A 13,639-nucleotide genomic window follows, 5' to 3' on the forward strand; every position below is an offset into this window, starting at 1 on the left:
AAATGATCCACGAAATTGTCAAAACACAAACAGTCTGACTCGACCGCTCCGATTGAAGGAACACATCTCTTTTGTCTTATCGTCCAAGTACAAGCCTCTCTAAAAATGGCGCTAACTTGTATATATTTTTAATGTCGGCTATGCAGTCTTCAGCATGGATTACGTGATTTATATTGGTCTTGGGTCTTTGTATTTATAATCGTCTGTTGATGTTGAGTACAATTCTCTTTACTCCACTTGTAAAATCACAGTTGAATGGTTAAATTTCCGTTCGCTAATAACATATCATAAAAACGTTTACCGTTATCTTAGTTTAAATAAAACCTTATCCAGCCTTTTCATCTTTGTATTGGTATAAATTCAACTGCCTTTGGTATTTTTAACAGTTTTATTCAGTTACTAAATCTTTCGCTGGGTTACAACATTTGTTAAAAATAGCCTTCATTTATAGTATCTGAACAGTTTTAGATTGCAGTTAATAGTAGTTATTTTTTAGCTTCCTAACAAACGTCTTCACAGTGTATTCTTGAAATCGGAAAATGGATGACAATTCTTCCTATCGTAATCCAAAACTTATTTATGGATGCAACACGTGACGTGATTAAAATGGTTTCTAAGGCTAGTTACTTGTACAATGAGAAACTTAACACGTGCAAAGAATGGACATGTTCGATTTGATATAAACCGATGAAACAGGTACATGCAACAACTAACAAAATTCGACATTTATGAAGTCGACGACAAATTATGACGACATTTGACAATGGCGTCATCGTTATATTTTTCCCACATAGAAAAACAAAAACAGATAAATGAAAAACATAATTGTTTCTAGTGAAATAATAGCAATCACCAGAGTGTGGGTTTACAGAGACATGCAGATATATGCATTAACTAATAAAATTCGACATTTATGACGTCGACGACCAATTATGACGACATTTGACAATGGTAATTGCAGATGTCCTACTTAGAAATAACAAAAAAAGATCAATAAAAAAAACATAATTATTTCGAGTGAAAAATTTAACGACCATTTAAAGTGTCATGTCGCCACTATGACAACTTTTTTTAACACGTCGTGATGATGTCACGCTAGAAATCATGACGACATTAAATAGCAACGTCACGATGACACCAAAACATCGTTCAATTTTTAGTATTGGTAGCACTAAGAAAACAAAAGCAAAAACAAAATAACAACATTTAATGTTAAGAGTACTTGAAACCAGACCGATTGAAGTGATTTTAATGAGGCATATTATTGAACTCCATAGAGATTTAAAAAAAGATGTTGTTTATAGTGGTCATGCACTTAGCTTCGAGATAGCTAGATTGCAGACATTAAGAGAGATTAAGGTATTTGGTTTATATACACCCACGTGTGTTTTTTTGGTTGAGTCATAAACACGAGAGCAAGTTTGAAAGAACTCAAAAAGTTATATTGTGTCTAAACAGCAGGTGAGGACTTACACATGACTAAGAAGTTATCCCAAACTCACACACCAATAAATTTATTATTTGTATCGGGTAATTTACACAGAAAGCGGCAGTCATCTATTTCTTTTTATAAAAAAAAGTCGATGAAATTACTATACCATGAAGCCCGAACCGTGTTTGCAGAGCCTCGTGCGAAGCACCCAAGCAATGTAATCAATGTCGACTACTTTTTGGTGACGTCACAACTCACGATAGAGTCCAGACTCCTTTGAAAACGCCTGGGGTTAAGGCCAGAAATTTAAAATACATTGACCGCTAACTAAAGATAGGTGCGCACTGTAGGTACACTGATGAGTTATATTCCACAATTAAGACTATAGGGTGAATTTTGAAACGATTAAATAAACGAGATAGTGTTGTATGTAGATATAGGTAAATAAATTTCCGTGTTATATATTAGCATAATATTGTTGGTTTAACTGGTGAAACAGCCATTATAACTTCTCTGTCACGGAACTATTTGAGTTTTCTGAATTTATACATCGAGTTCGGCATTTTGTGGGAAACACGGGCGATAACGAGCTATTTGAAATAAAAACTTATTTCTTTTTAGAATTCTTGTTCAAGTTCAGTTGCCAAATCGTTGATCAACGTCACATAAATGGCGTTCGTGCGTAACAAGGAGTACTACTTTGAAAACTTGGTGAACCTTAGAAATAAATGATCCACGAAATTGGCAAAAATATTAACAGTCTTTGAATTGTTCCGTTTGAAAGTACAGAGCATTTCTTACTGTCCAGAAGCAGTGCGTCTGAAATGGCACTGACTTTTTTTTTTCTGTGTGCATCAATATTTTCTTCAAGTAATATAACAGAACTTCTTTTACGGTTTATGTGATTTTCCTTTGAAAAATACCGCATCGTCTGTTGACGTTTACCACATGCTTCCTTTTAGTGCGTAACAGATTCTTTTTACTCTTCTTTTACCTGTTTTTAAAGCACAGTTGAAGTTCAATTTCCGATGCATCCCCGGGGATGCATCAAAAATAACTCTCTCGTTTTCTAGTTGAAATGAGACCGTTAGCAGCATTTTCATCCTCGTATTGTTGTATTCTAACTCCTTTACATATTTAATGCACACGGCAGCTGTATTTTTTTCTCCTAATTCACTGGATTTCAACATATATCTATTTGAAATAGTTGCTTTTTATCGTCTCAGCCGCAGTCGCACTCTTACAGTAAGACCTCATTTTGACACGATGGTTGTAATCGATTCTCGGTGACGCAGTGGATTCGACTGGTTTAATATTCTTTCAAGTCTTCCATCCACAGCCTGGATGAAGCAACAGTTTTACTATTTACATCATTTTTGCACGCTAGAGAAGTGCAATGTGCCCGTGCTCATTTTAGTTTCGCTTTCGTTTTCTTCAAGGCGGGAAGCAGTTAAAGTCAATAATTATAACTCCCATTTATTATGCTTCCGGACGCGAGCAATTCTGCCTCACGAATCGAAACCAGCGCTTCAGATCGAGGACCAAAACGGCCAAATGACGTGTTTATCTATTTTGCACTTCTTTACATACTTAGTTCATGTTTGCAGTAAACGCTACACATGCAGATTGTAACGATAAGGTAGAGGCCGCTTTCACACCACCAACTCACGCCATAAGGGGGGTTTCCCGGACAGGCAGGACATTTAAACAACACGACCAATAATATTGAGCTTTTTCTAGATTTAAATCTGCGTGGGTGGTTCTGTGCGCAGCCATGCAGTCACGCTTTCAACTCATGCCACAATACCGTGTTTTAGACAAGAAGTTTACGTTCAAAGGTTACTAGTTTTCGTCTTGTTTACAACATGGGTTGTTTTGAATTCTGCGTGGGTTGTTTTGTTTTCATTTTTATTGTTTACTCCGCGAGCTTTCAATATAAGTGTCCTTGCTACTTATGTTTGCAAAAACATGGCAGTTTCTTTAAAGTCCGGTCGTACTCCTGCCGTAATCATCACTTCAATTCATGGAAACTGCAGTTACCTGATGTTATAAGACTTACAAATTTTATGCTAATGACTATAAAGTTAGCAGACAGGGGAGTATTGATGACGTAACGTGATAAAAGTTGATAAAGATGAAATGAAAGTTGTTTCCAAGGACTCGTAATAACGAGAAACTACGTTAAGTCTGACGTGCAAGGATTTGATAGCTTTAATGAAATGCGACCGAGCTTAGAAAAAAAAAATCATGAGTCATAATCAAATTGTTGTAAAAAAGGCTAGAAGCAGTACTGAAAGAAGTTAAAACCCACCCTGGAGGTTGGACCAGGGAATACCTAAGAACGTGCATCTTAATTGCAACAGGGTAAAGCTCTCCAGGTCGAGTTTCCGAAGGTCTGTTACATAGGGAGTGTTGAGCAAAACGTGTTTAAGACCGATTGAACAAAAATATAGACACTTAAGCTTTGAGCTAAAAACAAATAAGGTCTTTCACGGGTAGAAAAAAACCATATATGTGCATGTTTACGTAGCCTGATTGACACGTAAATTCGAAGCCGGACCAAAAAGATATTGGGTCTTTGGTAGAAACACCCACGTGTACGCATGTTTAGTTCTATGTTTATGTAGCCCACTCAGATCTGCAGATACGAGTGTAAGATTAGGTGTTTCACAAATGCTTACGAGTTCTCCAAAACTCCTGTCACTCTTTTCATCAGGGTTATGTACATCTTTTACGAAAATAATCCTATAAAGGTCCTTTGAAGTCATACGTGTGTTACAAATGACGCGTGTGTTAACAAACCCCAATGCGAACATTTCAGAAACCAAAGGTTTTTACCTATACGTATATATATTAAGCATTCCAGTGTTGAATACTACCAAGGTTTCTTGAGTGCTTGCATCAGGCTCCGTAAACACGAATCGTACTTTCGTCAATATTTTTTAATCAAATAAAACAAACAAAATGCAATTATACGTGATTAAAATCTTGCATACAACCGCTTTTATGACGCCTTGTGCAAAACGACATTACAACCAATATTAACGCTTGTTTTTGTGGAAACAGCCTAGCTGTCCAATAAAAAAAACATATAAACAGCCAAGAATTGTATAGTGGTGTACGTAGAGATTTTACACTGAATAACATTGAAAGGGTAATCAGTAAAGACTAATTAATGTGGATATTTTGTTGCTACCGTTAAAACACAGACAAAATTCCGTGTTATATATTAGCATAATACTCAGTTTATCAGTAAAGAAGGAAAATAACCCAAGCCTTGATCATTTACTGTCAAAAACGTCATTATAACTGCTCGGATAACATCTCTACGCTTTCTTCGTTTCATGCATAGAGTTCGGCATTTTGTGAAAGTAAATTATACTTACAAGCGATTTGCAAACTTCATAGGTATTTTTGTCAGAGTTCTTGTCTCGCCAAATCTTTGATCTACGTCAAAGTGTTATGTTTCTCATAGCGTGGGGGGCACAACAAGGAGTACTACTTAATTTGGTGAACAATAGAAATAAATGATCCACGAAATTGTCAAAACACAAACAGTCTGACTCGACCGCTCCGTTTGAAGAAACACATCACTTTAGTCTTATCGTCCACGTACAAGCCTCTCTAAAACTGGCCCTTACTTGTAGATTTTTTAATGTCGGCCATGCAGTCTTCAGCATGGATTATGTGATTGATATTGGTCTTGAGTCGTTGTAAATCATTTATTTATAATCGTCTGTTGATGTCAAGTACAATTCTCTTTACTCCACTTGTAAGATCACAGTTGAATGGTTAAATTTCCGTTCGCTAATAACATATCAGAAAAACCTCTACCGTATATCTTAGTTTAAATAAAACCTTATCCAGCTTTGTCATCTTTGTATCGGTAAAATTTCAACTGCCTTTGGTACTTTAAACAGCTTTATTCATTTACTTAATCTTTCGCTGGGTTACAACATTTGTTAAACATAGCCTTCATTTATAGTATCTGAACAAATCTAGATCGCAGTTAATCTACGTATTGGTTTATTTTTTATTTTCCGGTGAACGTCTTCACAGTTTTATTTTCACCCTTAATATACCAGACTTTTTGTAAAAAATAGAAATAAATAAAGATGGCACGTATATCCGTGCAGTGCTTATAAACAATTGTTGATGACGCATGGTTCAGGTTTTCAAGCCTTCTATAATCAGCCCTGGATAAAGCAATAAATCTTCTATTTTCATCATTTTCTTTTTTGCAAGAAACGCAAGCGCAATACGCCTGTGCCCGTCTCCTTTTCATTTTCGTTTTCTTTGGACTGAAAGGACTGAAGTCCGTTCCAACAGCCGTCGGCAATGACGATTCCGCGCGAACAGGTTCAAGGGCAACCTAAAACAGTCGAATGACGTGTTTTTTTTTGTTTTTTGTTTTTTGAATTTTGCAAAGAAAGGACATGAAGCAGAGATTGCATTTTCACTTCCTTACATATTCAATTCACATTTTTCAAAAACATTAGAAGCTTGTGGAAAAAAAGTTCCATCACGCCACTGACCGACTCACGCCATTAAGGTTTCTTCTTCTGGCAAAGGGTGCGTGGATTGATCGGTCCGTTTTTGAATTGTATAATTGAAGCTATAGTTACAGAAGCTTTTGTTCAAAGATCACTAATTTTCTTTATGTTGTTCACGATTTAAATTTGCGTAGGTTGTTATTGATGGGACGAGCTTACAATATATCGTGCCATATAACCTCAGTAAGATGTTTAGGGGAAAGCCCCTACAAACGTCTTGCTTAGGTCATTTTTAATGAACCTTGTCCAAGTTCGCCAGTGCTTAGTTAAGTACTTCCACATAGAATACCCCTGCGGCGCTAACCACAATTTAAACTCTAAAAAAAAACTTAATGAAACTTAACGATCATATAGAGACGTTGTTATCTTCTTTCGTTTTGCCAAAGGTTTCAGCAGCTATGTTTAATAAAGAAGTCTCTAGTAATTTGGTAGCAATTACACATTGCGTGAGTGCTGGTCATTTAACCAGGGAATATTATTGTAAATGTCTTGAACAATCTGGTTGTTTTTAAAATAAAATTAGTCCTGTGAGGTAATCTTTTTACCGTCTCTATAGCTACAGGTCGTTGCTTAAAATGCTGACTTAGTAAATAATAAAGCGATGATTCGAAAATAATAAAAATATCTAAAAAGGGGAAAAAGCGCGCTGTGTGTGAGGTCTACACCAATATCAGGCAGAATGGACTGGCTATAAATGCTCTCTCGTCGAGGCTTCTGTTGTTATTTACACTGAGCAACAAGATCTATTGAAAGGAATCAAACCGCAAGAAGCAGAAGTTAATAATGTTCAAAGCTTTTTCTTTGGTAAGTTTTGTTTTAGGCAATTGTACATAGAATTCTTGCTTTTGTAGTCGGCAACAACCATTTAACCGTACGTTATACAACTAAGGCTAGCCGATAAACGGAAAATTTGGTTACGTTTATCTAAAACGGTAATTTAACTTGTCTACGTCGAGTGTATAGTTCACTTAGAATTTTCCACTTGCCCGCCGACCCAGAAAACAATTCTGTTTTACATAAATTCTCCGATAAAACTCTCCAAAAGCAAGTGCCTTTTCTAAGTGTTACGGTACTGAAGTAGAGTGTTGTTGATATATTCCTAATTTGTTTGCGTTCTTTTTTATGCCACATAAATAGCGAATGTGATTAAAATAAACGAAGTTACAAATGAAAAACAATTTTTATACGAGAGATGGCAATTTCAAATAGTTGCAAAATAAACTGAAAACGTTGGACAGCGCACTAAGTTTTGCGTTATTGCGTTTCTCTAAACACGAGACCTTGAGTACTCTTGATGTAAACATACAAAGTGAGAATTAAGTGACCGTAAAATGATTTTCAATATCACGTTATTCGAATTTCCTAGGTTGTTTTGGGGCTTTTTTTCATCTCCCCGAGTTTGTCATTGAGAAGAAACTGGAGAGGTTTGGCCAACTGTCTTCAGATGGGCGTATCGAAACAAGCCAACGTGTCATCTTACGACGTTCTTCGCTTCATTCATCGCCATCGAGTACATGGTCGTACCTCAGTCGAATCCTCCGACGCCTTTTCAACTCCTAACTGCGTTAAATGCGCAGAAAAGGAAAACAAGAAGCATCGGTGTTACAGACACAATGAAAACACACTGTCCATTCGATTATGAAGTCATCGACTTTATGAAAAAGGGTCTGGACACCGTTCCGAGGTATTTGAGCAAGGCCGTTTGTAGTAAAGATTGTGACAGACGCTGTAAGCCGGTGATGTACACACACAAGCTGCTATTCAGGAAATGCAAGAACTATTGGGCGTGGACGCAGAGGACATTAGCAGTCGCCTTTGTCCGGGTCCTGGATGACTAAGCATTGAGGCGTCATGTATACAACAAGAGGGACTGTTCTTGACATTTTATTTTCTTAAAATAAATCTTGTAAATGAAGATCAAAATTTTCACATTAAGCTTCAAATATTTTTAATTTGATTTTCGAATCTTCGTTTTAGAGGAAAAGCGTTTTAAATTTTTATCAAATTTGCTACGGCACGAAACGACCGCTATTGTAAAGTTACAATAACCAATATTTTCAAATTGTTCAAGTTACGTTTTCAATTCTTAATTCTTCAATTCTAAAAAGGGTTTTCTAAATAGTTCCAAAGAGAAAGCTAAGAACATTGAAGACAACACTTGCTTTATTACTGGTATACTTGCATGGCCACCAAAGTGGTGTTAAAACCCAGACGCCAACATGGTAGACAAATTATTTTCTCAAAAAAGAACACAATACAGACAATCATTTGCAAAAGGTTAATATTTTGTAATTTTCAAAATCATTTTCTTACCATAAAATTCCGTTTTGAAGTAAATTTATGAATTTCTAAAAACATTTCTCAATATAGAAGTCCGTTCTGATGAGCACCATACAACTTTGGCCAAATGTTTGAAATCTTCTTACAAAGGAATTTGGTTATTTAACGCGCTTTGCTTGTTTGAGAGTATTTTATAGTTCAGTTAGTAAATATTATCGTACAACGTTGATCGTTGATACTAAAACACAATACTGTTAATATTTATTGCATATGTGTAAACACATATTTCACATACATGTACATGTTCGATACATGTGATTTAAGGTCTCAAATAATTATACAATTTGTGAATAGCAAGAACCCTCTATCCCTCTTTGTTGATCGAATGAGGCAGAGCGATTATTGTATATCTGGATGTTATAAATGATCCAGTTAAATTTGCACGAATAAAACACTTTAATAATCCATACCTGTTTGTTGGCTTCAATTGTGTTAATTCCAGTGACAACAATTACTTTGAGTTGTTAATGTTGTAGGAGGCGAAATAGTCTGATAAGTTGGACACTGGACTTCGATCAATGGGGCCCTTAATGGGGTAATTGCGTTGTGTTGTTGAGCAAAGCACTAGTTTCAGAGTCCCGCTCTCCACCAGTTACAAGATTATTAATCGAACCCTCTCTTTAGCATCTGACCAGCAACGGTAATGGCTAATGCACTAGCTTTCAGATCGAGGTGAGGCCTATGTAAAAACCAATCCCTTAGCGGTTGTGCCCAGGTCTCCCGCACCCGGGTTTATATTGTAGATTTTTCGCACATTTTATGTAAATCTCTAGAGTTCGTTGTTTTATGAACTACGCGAAGCTCATCGTCTATGCTTTACCTCTCCGTATCCGAATCATTTCGTTTCTTTATCGTTTGTTTTCTCATTTTATCATTGTTGTCCGCCGTAGTTTCGGTACCTAGTTTAGCCTTTGTATTTGTTTTATTTGTCCTAGAAACCACTGGTAATCATGTCTTTGTTGTATGAGGAATTAAAATGTTTGTTTCAACCTTTTACATATTGCTGTTGCGTTCGCTACAGCCTATGTGAGATCGTTGTATGTGCTTTTTCACTGAAAAAAACATTACTTTCAAAGTGCCCTTCTCCATCCAGGTGCATGTATATGAAAAGAAAATTAAACTGGAAATTAATGGGGCAAAAAGTGACAAAATCTGGAAGTGTGGGAGTTGCCTTCTATAAATGTATTTTTCCCCACTGAATGCGGAATCAACAACACTATTATCCTTTAATTAATATTTATTATCCTCCATTATTTTCAAATATACCATTATTCAGATACTGCATAAATGATACTCAAAAGGTATTATCTTTGGTACTTTTTATCCAATAGGCCATTTTCAAGTTGCCTTTTGCCTTGTGTCACAACGAGTCTTCATGCGAAATGTTTCATATAAAAATGTGTTTCACCTGGAGTTAATTTTCATACAAAAAAACTCACTTTCATGTGAAACATTTTGCTCCAGGACTCGTTTTGAAACAGAGGCAAAAGGCAACTTGAAATATGGCCAATTCTATATCATTATATTCATTACAAGTTTGTTTATTTTGCTCTACTTGCCGTGTGGTAAATTCTCTCGTGAGGCATTACTTACATTTAATCAGACTAGAAATTAAACAATTCTTTTTCACTAAACGAAAACAACAACGACCAAAAAAAAATGATAACAACAACGAAAAACTGAACTTATAGTGGAAACCAAATTTCTCATGCCTCCTGATACCTCGAAAAAAAAGTCGTTCACCTTGGATTTGCATCACTCAGTCGAACACTGCAATTTTAACCCGATTTTCTCGAACCTTTCTTCCGTTTCCTTTGCAGGTTCTAGAAATCGGAATTCTATCCATCATTCTAAACTTGGTAAGTATGCCAAAATTGTTTTGACAATGTCCAATTGTTTCGTTAATGTTTTCAGGCTAAAAGTAATTTACAATAATATATGTTAAATTTAGGTTAACAAAGATCCCCTGATAGAGCGTTTTCATATGACGATACGGCAGCCATATTGGTGTTCCAAAACAAAGGAATGGTGGCCATGTCGGTGTACCAAGCCAATCCTCCAGGAATTTTACTATATTTTTATGCAAAAATAATCTTTTGTTTTAGTAAACCAACATGGCCGCTGGTCACGTGAGTGAAAACGCTCTATTAAAGAAAATTTTCCAAGCGTTTATAACATCACATGTATCTGGTTTATAACTTACACTGTTAATTTTTACGTTTTTATTTTACAATCTAATATTCTGTCAGAAGTCCTCTTGCGTTTTCATTGATTTGGCCACGTTTAGTATGCACATGTTATTGCTCCAAAACAAAGGCAACTTGCACATCATGTTCCTCCCACAACCAATAATCCCCACACTTTCTACGAAGCAGCCTCAGGGTGTAGGTGACGGGCTTGCAACGGACGTCGCAACCACTGCACGTGGCATTGCTCAAAAACCTCGGGACTGTGTCGATGAAATCTTCCACTTGTATCTGATAGGGACATTTTCCAGTGTAAATGGCTCTCTTACTAGGCGCTCTTCTCACTCTTGTTCCTTGCCCTTGTGTTGGAGGGTTTGACTGAGGAACGATCATATAACCATAGCGACGAACGAACTGGAGGATATCATCTGATGATGTTGTATTGGAACCCATCCTAAGGCAACGTGCTAAACTTGACCAATTTTGACCGCAAGGCAAACTCGTAACGACGAGGCAGGAGATCACCAAAATAAAAACCTATTCGTTATAAAGAGAAAGTAATAACGTAAAGGTAATGAAGGCTATTTTCAACTTCTATTAGAAGTATGATTGCCTCTACAATAGTATTTACAGTGGAATCTCGATATAAAGAAGGGCCAAGGAAAAAATAAATAATAATAATAAATTAATAATAAATTTTTTTTTTTTTTCCCACTGGCAAAATTTGTTCGCTTTAACGAGGTTTGAAAATGAAAACAAGTAGGGAAAACGTTATAGCGAGGTACTTTCCCATACATTTTACTATTACTGGGGCGAAGAATATCGTTCGTTATATCGAGGACTTCTTTAAAGTTTTGCTATATATATAGAGGTTCGTTAAATTCGAGGTTCCACTGTATAATGTTTTGTGCGAGGCAGTCTACACATATTCGCCTGTTACTTTCTTTTGTGCTTTCAAATGAACGTAATTGATGGAGTACTACTAATATGAAGGAGTAAATAACCGAGTAAATAAACAAACAACAGCTTGTGGGTAGATGAGTTGACAAAATGTTTTATGGCAAAGTGTAGTAATGAAATAGCCTGTGAGTAGTATTTGATGGCCCTCGTAGATCATTCAAGCCGGGTTCCCGCAAAATAATTGAAGAAGCAATCGTGGGATTTGGCTACAAATGACAAAATTTAAGACTGTATGACTCACCACTGGTTTGTACATGGTCGGTTCCGTGTTTCACTTTAACGAAACTCTGCTTCCTGTTTCGCTAGCTTGTGCTCGTAGCATCTGACCCTGTGAAGACATGGTTTTTTTCCAGCTTTTATATCCTGGTAATTTGTCGTCCATAGCTTAAAATCGTTGCAGTCGAAATAGAAGGCTTCCTTATTCTGCTTTCGTGATATTCGCAAAATTAGAACGCTATAAGCACTCAGTTACACTGTGTAAATATTTAGCACCTGTGGTAAACCTCTTGAGAGATGGAACGAAATAATAAGCAAAGCGCAACATTGGCATTACAAATATTTCCGTGTTTTTTTCATTTCACTGTTGATGTGATTTCTTGTTTTAGAAGATTTTTTCAAAATCCAAAAATAACAATTTACTGAACTTAGTAAAAAAAACTTTTGACCGAATTGTTACATGGACGTTGACCGTCTAGAATTGTGTAACAAATGTTGCTGAGACAATATTACAAGACTCAGCTGGTAGTATAACACTTTAACTCTTTTGAAGAATGCCGGACCTTGCCAGACGACCATTAACATACAAAAATCTACCAGTAAATTAAATGATTCATCTAACGGCGATCACAAAGCCGTAACAATAGAGCGGGTCTGCATGCTGAGCACAATAACAAAGAAAAACAAATAGTGAAGAAATGTCAATGTTCCATCATTGCAAACTGGTCTTTTTATCTTTAGTCAACCAGAGACAAGCGTAAGACAAACTTGGGGAATAATTATCAGGCTTAGATTACAATACTACTCTAAAACAAAAATAACTACTTCTCAGGATACTGCGAGCTTTTCAGACTGTTTCAAACTTAAAGCTTGATACAACTGGCTAACTGGTATCCAAAGGTATAACGAGCCCGTTTCCTCCCCGTTTCATGACTTGGAATAGTGACTTCAATATATTAGCTCTCAACTAACCAACTGCTTCGAAACTGCTCTCTAATATTAAACATTTATTGGAAAACAAAACCTCGTTTGTCGGGAAATTATACAGTCAATGTCAATTTCACAGTCGGAGGCTGATATTAGTCAAAAGGGCCCTCAATTGTGCTTGATTGTCAAGATCGATACTGCGGCAACTTTGATGACCTTTACATTCTTTTCCTTCAAGTAGAAAGAGGAAGTAATTACCCTTCTTATTCCTGTCATGCATACCAGCCAACTTCTAATAATCCTGAGCATATCGATAGAGTGCCAAGTTGGCAATTGCAAAAATTAAGCAATTCTGGGAAAAAATTCGATACTCGTGAAGTATGCAGAAGCGAATTATTTTTGTACTATACTTAAAAGGGTAAAATAAGTCCAAAGTGTTTTCTCTTAAATTTAAACCATTGGCGACTCATTTTTCCATGAAAAGAAATTTTGTGGAACGAAAGATTTGATGGGAGTGGTACATGTTTATCAACAAAGGGTTCTGTTGGAGGAGGCGTGATTCAAGTACCTCTTGCAATCCTTGTTTGCAATAAATTTTGGCATGAAACAAGCGCCCAAGTAATACTAAATTACAGATGTGTTCTCGTTAAATTGACTGTTGTGCGTCTGCCTTAGGTTTGTAGCTAAGAATCCTAGTTTTCTTCCTGTTTTCAAGATCATGGTTAATTCGGCGTGGGTTCTTTTGTTTATTGTTGCAACAACCTCGCAATATAATGTGCCCTTAATACAACCACAGTATTACTAATAACCCGTTGGGGGAAAGCCCCGGAACTTTTGTTTCATCATTTTCATCGGTCCTTTCCGCGCCATTAAACGCATAAGGCCTTTTAATGAAGTTTTAATAAAGTTTTTAATGAAGTCAGTACAATTTTTCACCCCCAAAACGACTACTTTGAAACTTCACGATTATCGATAGTTGTCATTAAATTTCTCTCATTTTGCCAAATGACTTAATGGCTTTGTTT

General features: G+C 36.3%; 1 protein-coding gene and 1 pseudogene across 2 annotated transcripts; one reads left to right on the forward strand and one right to left on the reverse strand.

Annotated features, from left to right (window-relative positions):
- The first annotated feature begins 6,714 nt into the window (after positions 1–6,714).
- Positions 6,715–8,706, forward strand: LOC144649313 (uncharacterized; annotated as a pseudogene). Its single transcript, XR_013569884.1, has 2 exons — positions 6,715–6,789; positions 7,352–8,706. The product of XR_013569884.1 is annotated as an uncharacterized LOC144649313 (transcript).
- Positions 8,707–10,593: 1,887 nt separating this feature from the next.
- On the reverse strand, positions 10,594–11,793 carry LOC144651243 (uncharacterized). Its single transcript, XM_078511179.1, has 2 exons — positions 11,713–11,793; positions 10,594–11,048 (listed from the first exon to the last, which is right to left on the reverse strand). Exons 1-2 carry the CDS (start codon positions 11,725–11,727, stop codon positions 10,623–10,625), a joined length of 441 nt encoding a protein of 146 aa, XP_078367305.1. The 5' UTR covers positions 11,728–11,793; the 3' UTR covers positions 10,594–10,622.
- Positions 11,794–13,639: the final 1,846 nt, after the last annotated feature.

Source organism: Oculina patagonica, chromosome 1, assembly GCF_052425735.1.
Source record: "Oculina patagonica isolate OP01 chromosome 1, crgOcupat, whole genome shotgun sequence".
Lineage (NCBI taxonomy): Eukaryota > Metazoa > Cnidaria > Anthozoa > Scleractinia > Oculinidae > Oculina > Oculina patagonica.